This window comes from Amblyomma maculatum, chromosome 1 (genome assembly GCF_055883805.1).
Source record: "Amblyomma maculatum isolate TAMU_Amacu chromosome 1, ASM5588380v1, whole genome shotgun sequence".
NCBI lineage: Eukaryota > Metazoa > Arthropoda > Arachnida > Ixodida > Ixodidae > Amblyomma > Amblyomma maculatum.
In genome coordinates this window covers 69,135,844-69,156,383 of record NC_139344.1, presented here as the reverse complement: position 1 = coordinate 69,156,383, position 20,540 = coordinate 69,135,844, and the positions used below count along the sequence as shown (strand labels likewise).

The 20,540-nt window shown below is 44.3% G+C and overlaps 1 protein-coding gene across 1 annotated transcript in view; it reads right to left on the bottom strand.

The window, feature by feature from the left end:
• LOC146202747 (uncharacterized) overlaps positions 1 to 4,367 on the bottom strand; it is a 53,588-nt gene extending 49,221 nt beyond the window's left edge. The window contains exon 1 of the mRNA XM_084588301.1: positions 4,065 to 4,367. Coding sequence (XP_084444427.1) covers positions 4,065 to 4,272 — 208 coding nt within the window. The 5' untranslated portion in view covers positions 4,273 to 4,367. The remainder of the gene's footprint in view (positions 1 to 4,064) is intronic.
• Positions 4,368 to 20,540: the final 16,173 nt, after the last annotated feature.

Below are 20,540 nucleotides of genomic sequence, written 5' to 3'. Positions count from 1 at the left end.
TAAAGGGCCGTTAAGAATCATTGAGATAACGCACACTGCAATGCAGCAACATGTATCAACAGGTTTTGCCTTTGTCAGCATAACTACTAAGTACAAGAATGAAAAGTGTGCTGCGTACAGCATTTAATTTCAGCAGAATTGTTCAAATGGTACCCAAATTAAATAGCTTTTTATCACCTATCTCCATCAAAATGTGGCTGCGATGACCAGGATTGAACCCAGGTTCTCCGGCTCAGTAGCTTAGCAGCCTAACCGCTGAGCCACCACAGTGCGTAGAAGTAAAAAATGACCAGTTCCAAGATTCAGATGCCAAGAGCCATGCCTCAGAGAAGTGCCTTGCTTATCACCACTCTGTGCATTCAGCTTTGAACTTCTAACTGTATAGCTTTGTATTCCGCATGGTACAGACCTGACAATCATGTATTCTCATGATGCTGCACAGCTTACAAACGAGCTGTGAAACATTATTGGTCTGAAAGTCACTACTGCCCCCAGTTATTGCATGAGAAAAGAAACAAAATCATACTAAAACACTATCTATGTGCCTATAAAACAGCTAAGCCCATTAAAAAGGGTGCACACATTATTTACTAAGTTTCAGTCTCAAGCATGTAGGTAAAACTAGGACAAAATAAAAACTTAACAGCAATAAACTGGACTGATATGGAGGCAATGAGACAGCCTTATTCTTTCACTCATTGATCTATTCCAGTTCTGCTCTATCCACACTATATTTCTACTCGTAACTACTTCTTTAGTTCATTTTTGTAGAGCCATTTTCAGTTCAAACACTGCCGCCTTTTCGCACCTAGAAGCAGAAAGAGGTAGTTTTGGTCAGTGGTGAGGAAAAACCACCTGAACACCACCTGCCACAGTTGGTAAGTGGAAGCTTCACAGAGATGTCACTAGACAGTTTTCATCTTCAGACCTCTCCTGATGCTGATAACAAAATACTAGTAACGACGACCCAAAGTCATGTGAAAATTAAATGCAAACTGTGTGCAGTGGAAACAAACTATGCTTGTGGACAACTTTCTATGGCACTACAGCAAAGGCTAGGCCGGAAAGGGAAAGCAATTGGCATTTCTTCTAGTGATGTCTAAAATGGGTTGTTGTAATAAGTGCGGAAGGGTGAAATAAGGGACAGGCAGTGCGGGGTTTCTATACTCCTGGATAACTTTTTGCGGCTCTGTAGTGATGGCTATGCTGGAAAGGGACCGACCTTTGTCCTTGTGCCAAGGGGGATGGGTTGTTCCATTAGGGGTGCAGTGAGGTGAAAGGGGGAAGTCGGAGAGGCAGTGCGGGAGTAGTTAGTGCAGAGGTAGGCCATGCCCATTGGCACGAGAGTAATGCCGCATCTCATTCCCCTTTCTGCATAGCCTTAGCTGCAGAGCCACAAAAAGCTGTCTGGAAGTATGCAATAAAACACAAACTGCAGTACCTTGCCACTGTAGAAAAAGCATGTGTTTCTGTGCCTGGCAACTCTACTAGGGACCGGACAATGAAATAAAGGTCAACCCATCAACTAGAATTTATAGCGACTATTAGCATTTCATGCAGGAATAAGCAAGACCTTTTTTCCAATGAAATAGATACGTTATACCTAGAAATCTGACTTTTCAGCCTAAAATGATAAAAAGCAATAAAATTAAGCCAAATTCAGCTTTAACTGAAAAAAGTCACTATTCTTAGCAAGTAAGGTATAGCTACCTGGCTGCCGTGTATATGTTGCAGTCAAAGTTAAAAATTAACTGATTGGGGAAGCCAGGGGCGTAATGCAATGATATTTTTGAATAAGGAGTGCACTTGCACGATTTAAGGTATTGCTGCAAACAAACAAGCTTACATGACTGCAGACCAAGAAGTACCACTTCCTCTCTGCCAGCTAGCTAAGCACTGTTTGTTCACTATCATAGCCAGCTCACAGCAGTTAGTCAACTGCATGGAAGACAGTAATACAAAATTGGGCATGATAAAAGTATCATGTTCTGGGTGCCGCAACGATTAAGCGACAGTCCTTAAATGCAAACTTTCAACTGTGCTTTATCTCTGACATTCCCATTTAGTTCCGTTACATTTTAATGATTAAAATTCCTTCTATAACCTCAGCTCCAAGTGCTAACATCTACACACTAATCACTGACAAGTAAACAATTCATGCTGAGAAAAAGGTCAACACAGGCTTTAGTGACTTTGCTTAAACAAGACTACTGTATTAAATCATTGAGAAAGATGAGTAATTCATCTGTAAATAATAATACTCCCTAAAAGAATAGAAAAACCTGCATCCTGAAATAAACCGCAAACAAATGGCAGTGGTTTAGCTCTGATTAAACCTAATTGAGTTGCGAAAGTACCAGCTGCATGGCTACGCTTAGGATAGCTTAGGCTACGCACTGAGCAGCGGCCGGGCTCTCCTCCATATTTGGTCGATTCTGGTCGCGCGCTCCTAGCTATATATACACCTCACACTCCTCTTCTCCGCACAACCAACAGAGAGAGTGATGCGCAGCTGGCGCCACCTGTGGTTATGATGTCACTTCTCCGGCACCGGCGCAACGAAGTGCAGCCGTGACAGCAGCTCCGATACACCAGCTTCTGCCTCGGACGTCGCGCAGCTCCTCGTGCATGCGCAGCTTCGCCCACGCTGTGCCACGTGAAATGGCTCGATGACTAGCGTAGTGTCACTTTCGTACCAAAAAGTATGGCAAATTTGCAAAATATAGGAACCGAAAAGTGAATCCTTAGTTACAACACTACATTTTCAATGAGGCATCAGCTTTGCTTCCTGCACCAGTGTGATCAAAATGATAATCTACAATACTCACTAATGAAAGTGGAGTGCCCTGACCAGTAAAAGCATGAAGAAAACTGATAATTTGACCAATAACGATTTTTTTTCCAACATACAAACTGCATTTCAGAAAACATGTTTTAGAGAGCACAGCATGCACATTACTCTTTCAGACCACCATACTAAACAGCAGCGAAAATGCTGCAACAACTTCAATCGATGTGCGCACACCTGCATCAACGTTTTGGGTGGAAATGTTCACCTTGAGACAGTTAAGCATGCAAACACTAAACCTTTTTCAGTGGGGCAGCTTCTAAATTTCACCAATGATCTTCTAGAGCGTAAGCTGTACTAATCGGGGTGGAACTACGGATTTCACCTCGCTGGGTCCGAATGAAATTAGGTCTAAGTATCCACCGAAAAGTGAAGTAGACACTGTGCCTTTAACCCAGAACCAGTTTAAACAAAAAACAAAAAATTGCGGAATGAAAAGGCGGTATTAAAGCGCTATTGCGTCTACTCTTAAGGCGAAGCTTGAGCGTCCAATTAATTCAAACCGTGTACAACCTTGCCAAACCATGTTTAACAGAGCCTTCGCTCGCTTTAATAGGTTCAAGCCATACTTAAGCCATCATTTTTGTGCCCGCTTTTTTGCAGTGAGAGGATTGTAAGCGAGCCTAACAGCACACCAAACATTCATTACTTCGGAAAACTATTGCCACTTCGCTCATAACGTTGCTGCCGCCCTTCTAAATGCACTGTTATTCTGTTCTATTTTCACCTCGGCATTAACGGGCCGAAATTGGAGAAGACCAGTTGCTTTACAGGCTGTCCATAACCTGCCACCCGCAATAGACGAAAGGATCCCGACGTTATAAATGTTCTTACATTGGCGAAAACTCGGCGAAATATTTGAATGCTCCAAATACCAGCTGTCTTAGCTTGTTTAGGAAGCAAACACGACAATCTGTAACCATACGACGCTCTAACACACGATAATCCGATAGTCGGCATGTCTTGGCGCACGTGAAAACTTTTATTTCCGCACTGATGCACAAACACCTTATGACATTATCGCATTCACTCAATCGTAAATAAGCAATACGCTGTGACTGAGTTGCACCGATTTGCGAACCACAGTAAGCTTTTGATATAATACTGGACGCGGCTGAGGTATACTGAAGAGGAGCATGGCAACATGCTATGCCATCACCAATACTACTGTAGTGAGAGGGTGATCCAATCCAATTTTGAAATGTGCTCGACCTACCGAGGATTGTGCGTGAAGAGCTTCTCCAAAACTGCGTAAAGTGCGTCTCCTCGTACAATCTCAATGCCGCACTCAGTTCTTCAAGAGAAGAATATTTAGCCCCAATTTCCATCGCAGGAGGCGTTAAGCATACATAACCCGTATGGTCGCTGTCCATGGCTTCAACTACGCTCACTACGCTAGCGTAGTCAGTGTGATTATCATCCATGGTGCAAGCGGATCTACAGAGGCGATGTCCGCCTGCTGTCCGCTACCCAACACGAAACAACTGCGCCTTCGCCATTTTTATATAGGACTCGATGTTGATGCGGCTGATGTGGCCGATCGGGTAGTTGCAACGTTGCAAGGTGGATAGTTGGCCATAGAGTCATAAAATTTTGCGCGCGATTTGTAATAGATGTTAATATAGTTGTCCTTATGGCTGCAATCGCAGCTGCTTAATTATATTATTTCCTAATTTTTGGCATGGTTGTTTAAATTAGCATTTTGGAGTTGCAGTCGCTAGCGACTGCTTGCTACCCGCGCGTACCGATCGTTAAACTCATCTTTTCTCGTCTTTCGACATTTTTTTTTTCTTTTTTTGCGAAGTTTATTGCCTCAGGGCATAAAAGGAATGTTATGATGGATGAAGGGTGTGGTCAAATAAATGAAAAAAGGTTGGCTGATGCAATGAAATCGAGGAGTGAACGATGATGCGGTCCCAGTGTCCAAACAGCATATGACTGCGGATTATGGGGGGAGAGGATCCGCGTTGGCTTCAACGCTGGACAATCCCACAGTCGGTGATGGATGTCAGCTTCTATGTTTCTAGACTTGCAGATGGGGCACCCAGGGTGTGGATATAAATACCGAAATTGTGGCCACTTTCGGATCACTGCTGGTGTTAGGGCAACCCCAACTCTAATCCTCCGAAGCGCCACCTCCTCTGCACGGGTTAGACCGCGGGGGAGGCTTACCGTACACGGAGGTATAAGAGCACGTGTACGGCGCCGGAGGTGCTCCTTTCTTGTTAAAAGCAGGGTGGCATTGTCCAATTTTATGAGGTTTGGCGATGTCGATGTTGAGTTTGAAAGGCGGGTCGCAGAATCTACTTGGCTTTGAGCACTTAAAAGGTCACGCGGGGTCCATTCAATACGAATTGGATTTGGTATGCGAGCCGCTAGAATGTTCTGGCAGATTTCCGGGCTACTACTAACTCGTCTAATAGCTTTGTCACCTGGAGAGCATCTGTACGTATGATAATATGGGCCGTGGGAAGCATGGGAATGGCGGTCACAGAGCGAAGCGCCTCTTGCACTGCAAGCAGTTCCGCATAAAAAGAAGATGGAGGTTCCGGTAATTGAAATGTTGACGTCTTGTTCAATGAAGATTTGCTAGGACAGTAAACTGCTGTTATCACTTCACAGGCTTTGATGCTTGCGTCGACGTAAATTATAATGGAACCATATGTGGCAAGCGGGCGTCTTGTTCCATAATTCGGTCGCGAAGTGACGACGCCGTTTCCTGTGTTCTTGGTCGGCGTAAATCAGTTGGCTTGTTATCGCTCAGCTGTACAAAACGCCAAGGAGGAAGAACTGGCAGTGGCGGTGGTATTATTGAACGAAGTGTCTAAAGGTACGTCCGACGTATCCATTCGATTCTCGTAAAGATACGGCGGACGTCGATATACAGGCTCATGGCTATATGCACGTCGAACGCGGCCACATTATGGTGGCTAGAAGGGTGGCTAGCCACCATAGCCACATTCCGCTTGCTACGCGTGAATGGATCTCATCCTCTATGATATCAGCTAGCCGCGACTCTCGATGAGGTGCTACGAAAAGTGCATCCGTTCTAACATAGATCACGGTCTTCACTTAGGGTTGTGTACGGCAAACATCGCTGTCAAGCACATAGCTGCAGGCGATATGCTACGTACTGCACCAGCTCCACCAGCTGGCATCGAGATACGCACATTCACGAGCAGCTTTCGCTTCGCACTAAACTATCACCTCGATCTGCCCGTAATGCGAGCGAGCTATTCCTAGCATTTACGCTGTCTAAGGTCCTGCATCGACCTCCGAAGATCTAGCGCCGGCACAACACACACACACCTCGCCGTGCAGCTGAACATTCGGCAGTCCAAAGTATGTATGTGAAATGGCATTATGCTCGTTCCTCACATGCAGACCGAGGAAACAGGATGTTTTTAGCTAAATTCTTCGTTTAAATTCTACCTCAGAGCCGTGGCAGAAGACATGCTAAATCTACTAGAGGCCTGCACATCGACTCGTCGAGGCGAAGACCTACTGCACCGAACCGCAAGAGTGCACAACCGGAAAGCCGGAAGCGTGAATGATCCGAATTCCCTGTGAACAGCAATGTTCTTTGGTATATAGGGGAAGACTAGACTAAAGTGCTTAGGCTGCATCTTTTTCTTGTCGTTGAAGTTTGCGTACATGTAGTTTAAACCCCCGCATGCTCGAGGTTAGCGTGACCCGACTGAACGGCCGCGCAGCTTTGAAACGATCGGGATCGATATGCATGCATCGCCGGACTTAGGTACGCGGTAGAAAATGTGCGCTGCACATTTCGTTGAAGAAGCTGACTCTTAGAATTTTGCAGAGTGTGCCATGCAAGTGATCTTTGCTACAACCACGCATCCATGTTCCCACGGCTGGCCTACCCCGAGGCGCATAAATGTTCAACCGTGGACGTATCAATGATCGAAGAGAGGACAGATTTTCACAATATTGGGCGCGAAATCGATAGCTACCAGTGCTCAGTGTTAGAGAAATTCTGCCTTGATCATGCGCAATTCAGTGTTTCAGGTGTGGTCAGCAGCTATATAAGTTTGAACAGTTCGCCTTTCAAGTCAGCGGCGCCAGCGATGGATCGGCGGAGCGATTTTCCACGCTACACCGCTGTCTTGCTAGAAAGCCTATCTAGGCGGCGTTTGACATTCACCTGCTTTTTGTTGGCCCCGTAATTGAAAGCAACGCCTTCAGAAACGCGTTAAATGTTCAAAAATGTATTCTCTTCAACAGTTTCACTCCAGGCTGTCAAAGCAGGCGGACATTGATAAAACATTTGAGCACTCCAGTCTTTAGAAATCTGTAAGAATCGCCTTCAGTTTGTAAAATTATTGGAATAGGTCACTTTCCGATCGCTGGGACATAGACCCTCATGACAGCGCTGTCACGTGAATAAGGACCACACCAGGCCGAAAGCTTGTCTCATATAACATAGCTAACCGAGGTATACCTTACAGCATTGTGTTGATTTTTATGGTGCCTAAGCGACTAATGCTGCCATGCACCAAGAACAAGGTTTAATGTATTTATTTTGTGTGTAATGACTAAAATGTTCTTTAGGATGTAGCTTGTTTAGGAACATTTTAGGAAACCAAAAATGCAGGAAATTTGCACGTCTCTCCTAGGATCATGCTGGGATGGAAAGGGATCTGTTGCAAATTGTACAAAATGTTTCCTCTTTTCTCGACTCTGGCGCACGTGTAAGATATGGCTTATTGTTAGTTCATCTCCACACTCCTTGCATATTGGTTTGTCCTCTTTCATAAGTATGAAGCTGTGTGTGAGGTTTGGGTATGTGTTTTGTGAAAATGACCTAAAATGTCCTCCATGTTGTGTTTTTGATTACTGCATGATTTCCATTCCTTAATGACAGGTTTGACAAGTATAGTTTGTAGTTTATTTCAATGTTTCAAAAATCCTGCCATTTCACGCTCACTTTTCTTTGTACAAGCTTCTTGGTATCTTCATGCAGCATATTCACCCTCTGTAATTTAGCATTGCGTCAAGGTAATCTGGTTATTTCTTTTCATCACCTTTCAAGACTACTGTCCCGATGTCATGAAGTTTCTGACGACAGGAACTTCTTCGAAGTCATAGAAATAAATGAGATCCACAATCATGAGCTATCTAGGGTATGCATATACATGTCCATCGCTCAGTGGAATGGCGTCAGTATGCTGTTAGAACAGGTCTTGAGATAACAACAACCATTGTCTGAGGTGGTCCTTTAATGGGCATTGAAATGCTATGTAACTACAGGTACTGATAGAACTCTTGATCATGTTATGTGATGATGCGATCCTTGCATGAATATAGGTATACATTTCAGAATCTGAAGTGCACCACTTGACCATTTGCCACCAGTTTGTGTGAAAATGTATTTTTCATGCATGTTAACCAGTATTTAACAGATGACCCCTGTGCACAAGCCGAAAGTGCCACGAGCCAATTGTCACGAGGCCACACTACATGGCAGGAGCTGTTAAGCCAAGCTTACAAAGTTATATTTGAAATATTTCAGCTTCAACGTTTCAGCTCCAATTAAGAAAGGTTGAGGCTTACAGAGGTCTATGCCAGGTTGTCTATCACCTAACAGGGCAGCCTACGACCGTATGCTAATGAGTATATCTGAGATAACAGAGACATGAATTAAGGAATTAGTAATAATGTTTATAGCAAAGGGCATGTAAATTAACGAGAATCCACAGTGGGATCTGCAGACAAGAACCATTAACGCTGGCACACCATACCCTTACAGGTGGAGATTAGGAGTCTCCCTAATTTTTTGTCTGCTCAAAGCTTGTCATTTCCTTCGTTCTTCCAGATGAGGAAGATGTGAAAATGATAGCATCCAAAATGCCAGAGACCATCGTTAACAAGGATGCTGATCCCAACAGTGTAAAAAGGAATTTCAGAAAAGATGGGTGACTAGTAATGCTGGCAACAGTTGAAACTAAGTGGAAAGGCATGAAATTGAAATGCAACATATGCAGAGATATGTTGCGAGACGACCAGTCTGTGGTGTGCGACATCTGTCTCCGTTAGTTTCATCATGTGATTGGCCAAAGCAGATGGGGCTTGTGGTTTTGTGATAAGTGCAGTGTAGTAGCATAGATGCAACCTTGCCCATTAATAATTCGAGTGGAGTAAGTGCATTGTTTTGTTTTGTTCATGGTTTCCATGAAAACATTATGAGAAATTTTTTCCTAGAGAATGTTCGCTGAAATGTGAATATAATGTGCAATAAAACTAGTGTTTTCTTGCTGTTTACTTTTCCTTGTATACATTAGTTCTGTGAAGAAAACCACAGGCTAGAAAGAAATGTAATGGCATGCATTTTGATACTTGGCTCCGTTGTGCTGGCTCAGTAGTTAGAGTGCTTGGCTGCTGAACCCAAAGATGCAGATTTGGTTCCAGCCACAGCAGGGGCATTTCAATAGAGGCGAAACAATAGGCAGTCATGCACCGTGCGGTGTCAGTGCATGTAAAAGAACCCCAGATGGTCGAAATTATACCGGAGCCCTCAACTATTGTGTTCCTCATAGCCGTAGTTATTTTGGGATGCTAAACCAGATATATATCACATAACACTCTGAGTAAGATGCTATTCATGGTCAGTTAATCATACACTAAATGATCAATTTTTTTCTGCATGGTACAGCAGCTGTTGTACAATTTTACTTTAGCCTTCATGAAGAATATCACACTGGCTCCACATGGCCTTCTGTTGACCCTTGATATGAGTCACAATCACACACCCGAGTATGTATTTGTCTAAAGGCACCTATGCATGCAAGGAGGGGACCGTTACTTTCCACTTGTCAGAACTGAATGCATGATCCACATCATTTCTGTAATTCAACTGCTTGCTATTTGAACTGTCCAGCATTGATGCAAGTTTCAAAGAACTGCAATTAGCAAATTAATCTAAGCAGCAAACCATGCCAAGAACTGCTTCGGTTTCATCTTTAGCAACTGTTTGGGAACTAAAATTAGCCAAATGTTGCAAAACATAGATGAGAGGTTACAAAATCTAAAAAACAATGCAGCCTACCTGTGGCATGTAGGGTTTCACATCCTAAATTGACATATGTAGCTATGAAGAATACCGTAGTGGAGAGCTCCAGACTAATTTGACTGCCCGGGCTTTGTACTTTGCATTGACATCTTGCAGAAAACAGAAGCATTTGCATTTCACCTGGACCAAAGTGCGACCGGCATCACTGGTAGTAAACATCACGACCTTGGGGCAAGTAGCCTAACGTGCCACTAAGATGTCGCAGTGTGTACGTACATGCTATACATGTCAACCTTTCTAGCATTAAAGCTGTCACATGCATGGCAGATATTCATGTTCTGCTTTGGACTGACAAGTTTAAAAGTGTACTATTTGTGTTTTGTCTAGCATGAAAAACAAAGGAAACTAAGGAAAAACGAAAAAAAAATGAACATAATATGTTGAAAAAGCACTAGTCATTAACACATAAAGCATATTCGTTCCTTTATTAATGATAAAGTGGCCTTCAACAATAGTACAAAGTCTGAACATTTAGAAAGGTGCTGTGCCAGGCAGCTATTTTACAGAAACCTGAACCATTTCACCTGTAGTAATGCGCATCCCGGCGGTGTGGGCTGGGCACTTATTTTTCGGTCCACTCCAACATGCAAAAACTGCATCATGTGCATTCCCATTTTCCGAGTTTTGAGCTCTGTAGTACAGGCTAACAAATTGTCGATGACTTATTCTCGTCTGATTGTTGCACAGCGCGTGTAAATAAATTACCACTGCACCTAATAAACACTGACATGCACGTGCAACATCGCCGATCATAAACGGACACACTGATGTCCGTCCGGACATCGGCGCACTCATCACAGCACTCTTCGTAGTCTCACACAGCACTCTAGTAGGACGTAATCCGTAATCGCAGCATCTCACGGTAAGCACAAACCACACCTCCAGTTGTACAACAAACACGAATGACGCGATGCTTGGGCTAGAGACACGCCGGCGGTGCCCAGCTTTTTCAGCGCCGCTTGTACTACGTAGAACTTGCAGCACCAAACCTCAATGCGAGCAGAAAGCGATGCGTTACGTGACGCATCTCATCACAGATGGAAGTGAGGAAACTTTGAAGAATCAAAACTACATAATTACATAACGACCGTCGTAGACGTTAATCCACATAATAACGAGGACCAAATGAGCGGGCGTGCGGGCCGCGGGCTGGCCGTCAACATGCCGCGGTCCAACTCACGTAAACCTATCATCATGCCATCACGTAGTATATCACCCATTCTAGGCACTATTCTTGCCACTGTACTATTCTTTGTAATTTCACATTTCACGCATGCAGTATGTAGTACACACTTCTTGCACCTCGCACGTACACCTCATACCAACTTCGATTTGGCTACATATGGCTACCATGTTGTTGCTACAACCACATCTGGGGATCTCGGACATGTCTCGGATCCGTCCGGCTTTCCCGACGGATCCCAAGGCCCATATCGGAGAAAAATGCGTTGGGTCCGTCGGAAGAACCCTACCGATCGAGTCCGTCCGCCGTACCTCTGAAAAATATTTCCCGGATCCGTCGGACGGATCCCGAAGAAAAACGCACCGGGTCCGTCGGACGTACCTTTAAGACCATTGATCGGGTCCGTCCGACGTACCTTTAGCCACAGCCATTATTGAATGTTTCGAAGAAGCCTTCAGAGCGCACGTTGCGTGAGAGAGTGTGGCCTTAAGCTTGCGTGCATCACGTCGTTGCTGCACCAGTTCATCTATTGTTTAGTTGTGCGTTTTCATGGAGCGCCACGACTGGTGTAATGCGAGGGAGGCAGGTGATGACCCTCATTGCCTCTCGATTTATAGCCTCAAGTCGATGACATTGTGCCTTGTCAAATATGCTGAAATTGGGCTTGATAAACAAGGCGCGGTTGCACAACTGCCCTCACCAACTGTCTCGCAACATCTGAGCGAGCGCCGCCCATTTTCGGAGCAATGCGTCTAATTAAACCCAGTGTCTGTAACGCCTGTTTTTTAGCGCCAGACAGCCATATAGTTCCAGTTCCTGACTCATGAATTGTTAAGCCCAATATTTTTACTGTTGGACTTTCCTGAAGTGGGGTTCCGGATAGACGTAGACGAATAGGAGTTGCCGATAGTTTACGGCGGCCCCAGCGGTTGGCGACTGATATGAACGTAGTTTTACTGGCGGAAAGTTCAAGGCCAATGGAAGATGCATATGTGCACGTAATATCTAAAGCTGATTGCAGGGCCGATGATTGAGTAGGTCGTTGTGTGTCCTCCACACCGTGATGTCATCAGCGTATATTAAGAATTTAACATCAGAAATTTCATGTAACCGCCATGCAAGTGAGATAAACGCAATATTAAATAGGCTGTGGCTAAAGGTACGTCGGACGGGCCCGATCGATCGTCTTAAAGGTACGTCCGACGGACCCGGTGCGTTTTTCTTCGGGATACGACGGACGGATCCGGGAAATATTTTTCAGAGGTACGGCGGACGGACCCGATCGGTAGGGTTCTTCCGACGGACCCAACGCATTTTGAGTTGGGATCCGTCGGGAAAGCCGGACGCATGGTAGAAGAACAAATGGTAGCGTAACTCCCATAGAAGCCTGCGTGTCGACTCTGAGCGAGGCTTTAGTCTCCCAGCGCCCCCTGCGAACTGTGAGGCACAACAATCACGTGACGTTGCTTGTGACGTCACAGGGACGTGCTTTTGGCGGGGAATTTGATCGTCTTTTTACTTTTGAACGAAAAACATGCCAACAACGACGGAGGCAGAACGATGCTCGGATAAGGCAGAAAAATGGACACCGTAACTGTTCAGCCAACTTGACTTGACATGGATTTCTACAGTCAAGTTTTACGTTAACTGAAATGTTACGGCATCTTTAACCACCTTATCATAGCATCGTTCTGCCTCCGTCGTCGTTAGCCTAGTCTTTCGTCGCGCGTCATGTAAACGCATTCTGGGGCTTATTTCTTCGGGCACATTTGTGAACAAGGGCCTTCAAGTGAATTCGGCAAGCACATGGATAGAATCACATGGCTTGAGGCATTTCACTAAGGGCATAAATGAGTGAAGCTGTGCTGCATAGAAAGCCAGGCTTTATTAATTCACGATTACTTACATAGACGCTTCACGACAATGAAATCTTTAAGTGTGGGAAAGCGACCACCGCTCATTCACGTTCTTCATGAAATCCTCGTGATAACAAAATATCCTCAGCGTAGGTCTCCTAACGAGACGCGGTGCGATTATAAAAGGGCAAAAAATCTTGCTAACAAACAAAGTACATATCAGTGTCAAAGAACAAAAAAAAAAAAAACAAACGAACGGAATAACTAACGCTAGCGCTAGAACGCCAACCTGTAAGAGCTTAGGTAAGCAATTCAAATTGGGATTACTAGTATTTAGAAGCTAATGCGTCTGAGAAGTCAAAATATCTACGATATAGCTTTGCTCCAATAAATCTCGCCCTGTTCATGATTCCATTATTTTACTCGCGCTTCATTTGCCACTGAGAGGAGTCAATGTGAGGTTACAAATTTACAACTTAAGCATTTAACATGTTCATGAGAAAGATCCCATTGACAATAGGAACATCACTGTAATAACAGCTAAAGCACGTTCAGCGAACGTTGGTGCGGTAATAGGACGCAACAAGCAAAACACGCAGCAAAGGGAGCGGAACGGAAGGTTTTGAGCAATGCGACACGCGTCTTGGGGGCAATAAAATCTCACCTTCACCGCTCAATTAAAACATGCAGCGATACGCCGCTCATGCAGACGTGTATCCGTAAAACAAGCCACCACTTTTGCGACGTGCCTGGGAGGCAGAGCTGAGCCGCCGAGCTGTGACGCAGCATTGTCCCATCGTCCGGAAATGCGCACATGCAGCGGCAATCAGTTTCTCATCGAGCACAGACAGTCTTAGCCTTGCTGTAAAGCTCTACCACAACTAGCATAATAAAATACTGACTGTTTGTTACAGATAACCCACTCTGTACGCAGCGCGCAACGATGAACGTTGAACCGGGGCCGATGACGCACCCATCCCGCGCATAAAAAAAGCTTTGGTCTGAGCCATTTCTGAGCTTTGGGCAACTACGCAGCGGATAATAAGTGGCCGAGAGAGGCCGTTAGAAACAAGTTAAAATATTATTAAAAATGTGACACGTTTTTTTCTTACGCAAGAAACAAAAACTGCATTCATTCCTGAGCGAGAATATTAAGTTTACTTTCTAGTTCTTTGGAGTTCTGGCAGATCTTATTTTCTGTGCGCTAGTAATTTGCCTCACAGTTCGCAGGAGCCCTCATCATCGAGTTGATGCCGCTGGCAGTAGGCAGCTGCACGCGCTTTCTTCCAAGTTGCGCGACCAGTTGTACATTGACCTTGCCGGACGGATCCGAGATCTAGCAACAACATGGTAGCCATATGTAGCCAAATCGAAGTTGGTATATAAAGGAGGCTATGGTATGGTATGAGGTGGGGCGAGACTAAAACCCGCCATGAATAGGGTTTTTTCGGCTAAAACTTTGTCCCTAGATTTCCCCAAACGCATTGAACGCCATGTTTTTACAAAGTACCTAAATGCTGACTATTATGTGCCTAGTTGAGTCTGAATTTGTCCCCAGATTCGTGGCGGGCTGGCGGGCTTTTCGGCTCTTTCCTCGTTGTCGCCGACGGCGTCCAGAGCTTTTGGATTGACGAGCTCTGGACGACGCCGTCTTTGGTTTTGCTGCAGCGGAGGTAGTGCAACGCACCCTTAACATTAAACCATTCAACAGCAAAAGTCGGACGTTCGATTCATGGGTACCGAGCAAATTTGCGATGTCTGCGTCAACGATCTGACATCGGCCGTCGCTTCTCACGTAAGCCATTGCCATTGCTGTTGTTTTTTGACATAGTGCGCTGAGTGCAGCGGTAGGTGGGTGTCGTGTCCATTTTTGTCCGCGAAATCAATGCGAGAGGTGTCATTCAGTAGTGAATTAAGGTAAACAGCAACCTGGTACTTAATTGTTTTTGAGCTTGCAGATATGACAGATCGAAATTAGCGTGCAATTTGTCAATTACTTATATCTCTGTGGCATGGATGCCACCTTCTAGCTTCGGAAAGCAATCTGAAGACGGTGCAAAACTCGTGTGTTTTATCAGAACATGTATCGATATATAAGCAGTATAGCAAAAATGACTTTGGAAGGAATGAAATTGTTTCCAACAAAGCTTTGCGCAAATACATTTTTTTTTTTCTATCAGGAGCTTGCGACAGCGCAACACGACAACGTAGGCACTATACTGTGTCAGCTTGCTGCTTATCTGATTCTAATTTAAGATGATTAGCATTAGCAGCATTTGAATTGTTTTAGTGGTTATTTTATTACATATACAAAAGGAAAGAAAAGATGTTTGCCAGCCCCGGTATCTGATATCTGGAGCACCTGAACAAGGGCGGTGGAATTAAAGGGATAGCGAGGAAGGGGTAGATGAAATCAAAGAGGTGAACGATAGGGAGAAAGGACAGGGTAGGTAAAAATAAAAAATATATTGTATATAAAATATAAAAATATATCACAATATATATACACTATGAGACAATATACAGTAGTTCGCTTGAGGCCCAGAGTAACGAATGCAGCGAGCTGCCAAAATGCGGCCAGGAAGGTAGCTTGCTTAACTTCCTTCAGGTCACTTGCAGCAGCCTTGTTACTGTATACGTGTTAGTAGACTATAAACTTGGGCTGATATCTCATATGCAATGCTGCTTGGTAGAGCACTCACTTCATTTCAATGTTTACATGTGTCTATGCCATTTTTTGTTTTTACTTTCAGCAGTCTTGGAGACGCAGCCGCTCGTTTATTTTGGACAACTTTTGCATCCTTGGCTCCCTACATGTACAGTACATGTACCAAGGTATATATATGTGCATTATATTCAGTATTTTCATTTTATTTTTCAGTGCATGAGTATCGTTTCTGCTATGGATAGCAATTTGTTAAGTGACTGAAAAACATTTATAGCAACAATTAAAACATATGAGTGTCAATCTGTGAGGCCACATTGTTGCCATTGTCGTTGGTATCGTCTGGACATGCCACACCCTATACCCAATGAATATAGTCATTCCACCAAACTGAAATTGAATCTGGGTTGCAATACACACTTATACGCTATAATACCCCAGCACTCAACCCAACACTACGTCTCGTAACTGCCACACTTGTTGGCTGCTTACTGCACCGAGCTACTCCAGCGCTTACTGTTAGCATTACACACCCATATATTTTTATTTATTTATTTATTTATTTCAAATACCCTAAGGGCCTTTGCGGGCATTACATAGGGGGGGATTCATCACATAAACACAAATAATTTACATTACAGGCAAAGAAAAAGCTGTAAGCAGAAATAGGTGCACAAAACACCATGAACAATTTATCCAGTGACATCTAGATGCTAGAATCTAAGAAAGAAGACATTTAGAATGGGAGCAGTTAGGGATAAGAGTAGATGGAGAATACCTCAGTAATCTGCGATTTGCTGATGACATTGCCTTGCTAAGTAACTCAGGGGATGAATTGCAAAGAATGATGACCTGGACAGAAAAAGTAAAAAAGTAGGCTTGAAAATCAATATGCAGAAGACTAAGGTAATGTTTAGTAGCCTAGGGAAGGAAAAACAGTTTACATTAGGTAGCGAAGCACTGGAAGTAGTAGGCGAATATATCTATCTAGAACAGGTAGTAACAGCAGATCCGGACCATGGAAGGGAAATAACAAGGAGAATAAGACTGGGATGGAGCACATTTGGCAAGTACTCCCAGATTATGACTAGCAGTTTATCGGTATCGCTCAAGAGGAAAGCATACAACAGTTACATCTTACCTGTACTTACCTATGGGACTGAAACGTGGAAGCTAACAAAGAGGGTTCTACTAAAGTTGACAACGCAGAGGGCTATGGAAAGAAAAATGGTAGGGATAACGTTAAGAGATAGGAAGCGTGCAGAGTGGGTCAGAGAAATAACTCAAGTCACTGACATTCTAATGGAAATCAAGAAGAAGATATGGTCATGGGCAGGACATGTAGCGCGAGGAAAGGATAAGTGATGGTCACTTAGGGCAACAAACTGGATTCCAAGGGGAGGAAAGCGTAGCAGGGGGCGGCAGAAAATTAGGTGGGTGGATGAGATTAAGAAGTTTACAGGGGTCAAGTGGATGCAGCTCGCACAGGACCTGGTTAATTGGAGGAATATGGGATAGGTTTTCGCCCTACAGTGGGTGTAGTCAGGCTGAGGATGATGATGACGATCTAGATGCTTAAATTAGCATTACCTCATGGTATAGACATCCGCTCACTTGTCCTTGTTGTCATCCATGGCTTGGGCTTACAACCTCCGACTGCTTACTCCTTCACACCCTCGTAGGATAGTCGTGCATGGCGTGTGAGTGCCGTAGATATAAACCAGTATCCTTCAATGCTCTAACCTCACCCAGTATTATTGAGCACTAGACTGGCTTCAGCATTTTGCGCTGCCCTAGCTTAAGCATCTGTTGCGAAATTAAATATTAGCAGCCACATTCTCCTGATGTTATTCTTGCTTTAAATGGACATCAGTATGCAGAACAACAGAATGGTGATGGGAAATCGTATTTCCACAGATACAACACAAATGGAGTTTTAGGCCTCGGGAATGCTTTAGATAAATATTTAACTTGATCTCAAACAGTTCAGGCCTGCCATAGTCAAGCCCCCACTTCGCTAAAAAAAAAGAAAACAAAACAAACAGCAACAGCACGCTAAAATGCAAATGCATATGGATACATTGACGTCATTTGAGAGGCTACACATTTCACATTCATGCGACGTAATCGTGCGCAGCCACTGTCACTTCCTTGATACTGTCCAGACCTGTACCTGCTCATTGTGCCTTACATTCCCTATTCTTGTGAACTGTTTCAAGGAGACCTTGTCAGCGGCTTGTGTTACCTTCCCACGCTTACAGCCACTTTTGCCCTTGCATGCAACATGCTTGATTCCATGATCTTGAAAAGGCTATAACAAGTTCCTGCATTCACATGGAAGCAAATTTGTAAATATGTTGTAAGGCACCTGTTATGTCTGGGCAAGTTCTGTTATGTCTTTTTTTTTTGTCCTACTGTTATATGTGCTTGGTTTTTCCATAACCACTTCTCTTGATGTCATACGACTCGAGATGCTTGGGGCATTAAACCCCATAAACCAGTTACCAACCAACCGTCTCTTGGCACTAGCCTGATTTCTATTATTCCACAGTTTTTCAGTGGCAAGAAAGCATGCTGTCATCAGTCTCTCCTTCCTCCATCCTTTTGATCGCTATGTGGTTATTTCTTTCCCTGTATCATATAAGGGGGACACTCTCCTATGTATAGATAAATCAGCAACCGTGCGGTGCCCGCTTATTGCAACATTCTTAACAAAACATATTCACTGCAGCTTAAATGTGGTGCTGTCATTATATCATAAGCAGAACAGTCCTCTCGGCACCCCTGCTCCTGACCTGGAGCTCCGGATTCTACACGGCCTACCCCGACGTGAAGCAACTTTGCTGTGCTGCCTGTGGGTTGGTGTAGCATTCACAAATTCTCATTCGTTTGTGATAGATATGGCTAATAGCCCTGCATGTGCAACCTGTGGGTCTGACGAGACTATAGGCCACATTCTTTGCGAGTGGACCACATACAATGCGGAAAAACAGTTTCTCTGCCCTGCACTAGAGTGTCTATATGGACACCCGCTGACAGAAATCAAGATTATATGCCATTGGCTGCGGCGATCGTCTGCGGTAAAGACCTCCCAGGCACTGCTCTGCTTCATGAAAACCACGGGCCTGATCGGTAGACTGTGATTTGGCTGCGATGCGACGTGATATGGCTGTGATGTGACAGTACTGACTTCATATTTCTGTAACTTTCTTTTACACATCACTTTTATATCCACTTACCCCCTTCCCCCAGTGCAGAGTAGCAAATCGGTTTCTTCTTCGGTTAACCTCCCTGCCTTTCCTCCTCTTTCAACACCCCTGCCTATAGTTACACTCAGAACTTGCCTGTGCAATGAACCTAAACCTGAAGTTGCAAACCAAGATGAGGTGAAAAGCAACATAAAGTACTGTAGTTCATGGTCAGGACTTTTATAGAGACTCCAATTATAGTTTGATTCAACGGCAAGTATCCGAAGGCTGTTTGCTATGCAGCACGCACGGTGTGGATGTTCTTGATTGCATACAGCTTCCAAATTTATTAAACTGTCACCACAGAGAAACGAAAGAATGCGTCATTCCAAGCATTTAGTCGAGTATCGAGCACACTGTGATATGTTCATGTTCTCCTTCTTTCCCCTGGCGGTCCGCGAATGGAATGGTTTAGCCGATGAAGTGGTTAATTGCTCATCACTAGATGGGTTCAGTTCACGGCTGGCAATTGTTCCTTGAGTACCCTATATATGTGTAGCCTGACCTCTGTACAAATATAGTGAAACATGTGTCTTCAGTGTGATTGTATTGTACCATATCCTTCTTTTCCATTTCTTGTTCCACACTGCCATATAGAATTATATAAAAATTAGACAAGTGTGGATTGCCAGTATTCCTGTCATTTGCTGTTTCTATATTATGCCCCAAACCTGCAACAGCCTCCAAAAGGAGGCTAGCAGTATGTATGAAATAAAATAAACCAGTTTAGAAAGCTTGTGCCTTTCCTTGCTTTTTGGACGGAACACAAGTTCTCGGGCCATACAGGATCTGCAACTGCTATGGAGGGTCGCACAGACAAGCTAGGCGCTGCCCGATCAGTTCATGTTTCATTGTCAGTATATTTTATGTATATACTAAGGGATACCCCCCCCCCCCCCCCCCCCCTTTTTTTTTTCTCTCTCACTGTGGCCAAGGCCAGACAGGAAAGGAAAGAGGACAGGCCATGGTACTCTTGCCTTGTGGAAGGCGAGGGGACGGGTGAAAGGGATAAATTGAAGAGAAAGTGTAAGGTCACTAGGGGTGAGTTGGCTCCTTTTCCAAGGCTAGGGAACATTGGCCTATCTTGCCTTTTCTGCCTAGCCTTGGCCACACTGCCATAAGTTGTCTCCGAGTGTAATTGAAATCGAAAATGACTATTAGTGGGATTTGTTTTTATGCTATGTAAGGCGTAAATTTTTTTTCGTAGCCAAACTGAATCTCCCTTTCATGCCTGGCGTCTGCCTATAAACTCGTCGAATTTGCGCCTAATTTAAGCGAAAAACGCCATCCTTCTGCGCAAATTAAAATTTCAAAATTCGCGGCCATTATCATCATTATCGTTTTTGTAGCGTCTCGCGCCATCTGTTGTGTATGTACACCAAAAAGAGAAAAAGACCAAAACATTCAAGATGGCTGCCTCCATGTTTTGCGCTGAGACGCATAAGTGACCGTCTTTTTTGAAGATATCTTGTCCTGAATGTTTACCCATAACAAAGTTTCACGGTCCTCGCTAATAAATAACACGTCCCGCATCCAAGGTGCTGCTTTTTCTTGCAGGTAAGGACATAAGACGTCAAAGGGCCGCCGCACGACCTCGCGACGGCGCGATTGTTCCCGCTATACGAGATGTTGCGTTTTGTTGCGCCGGTTGTT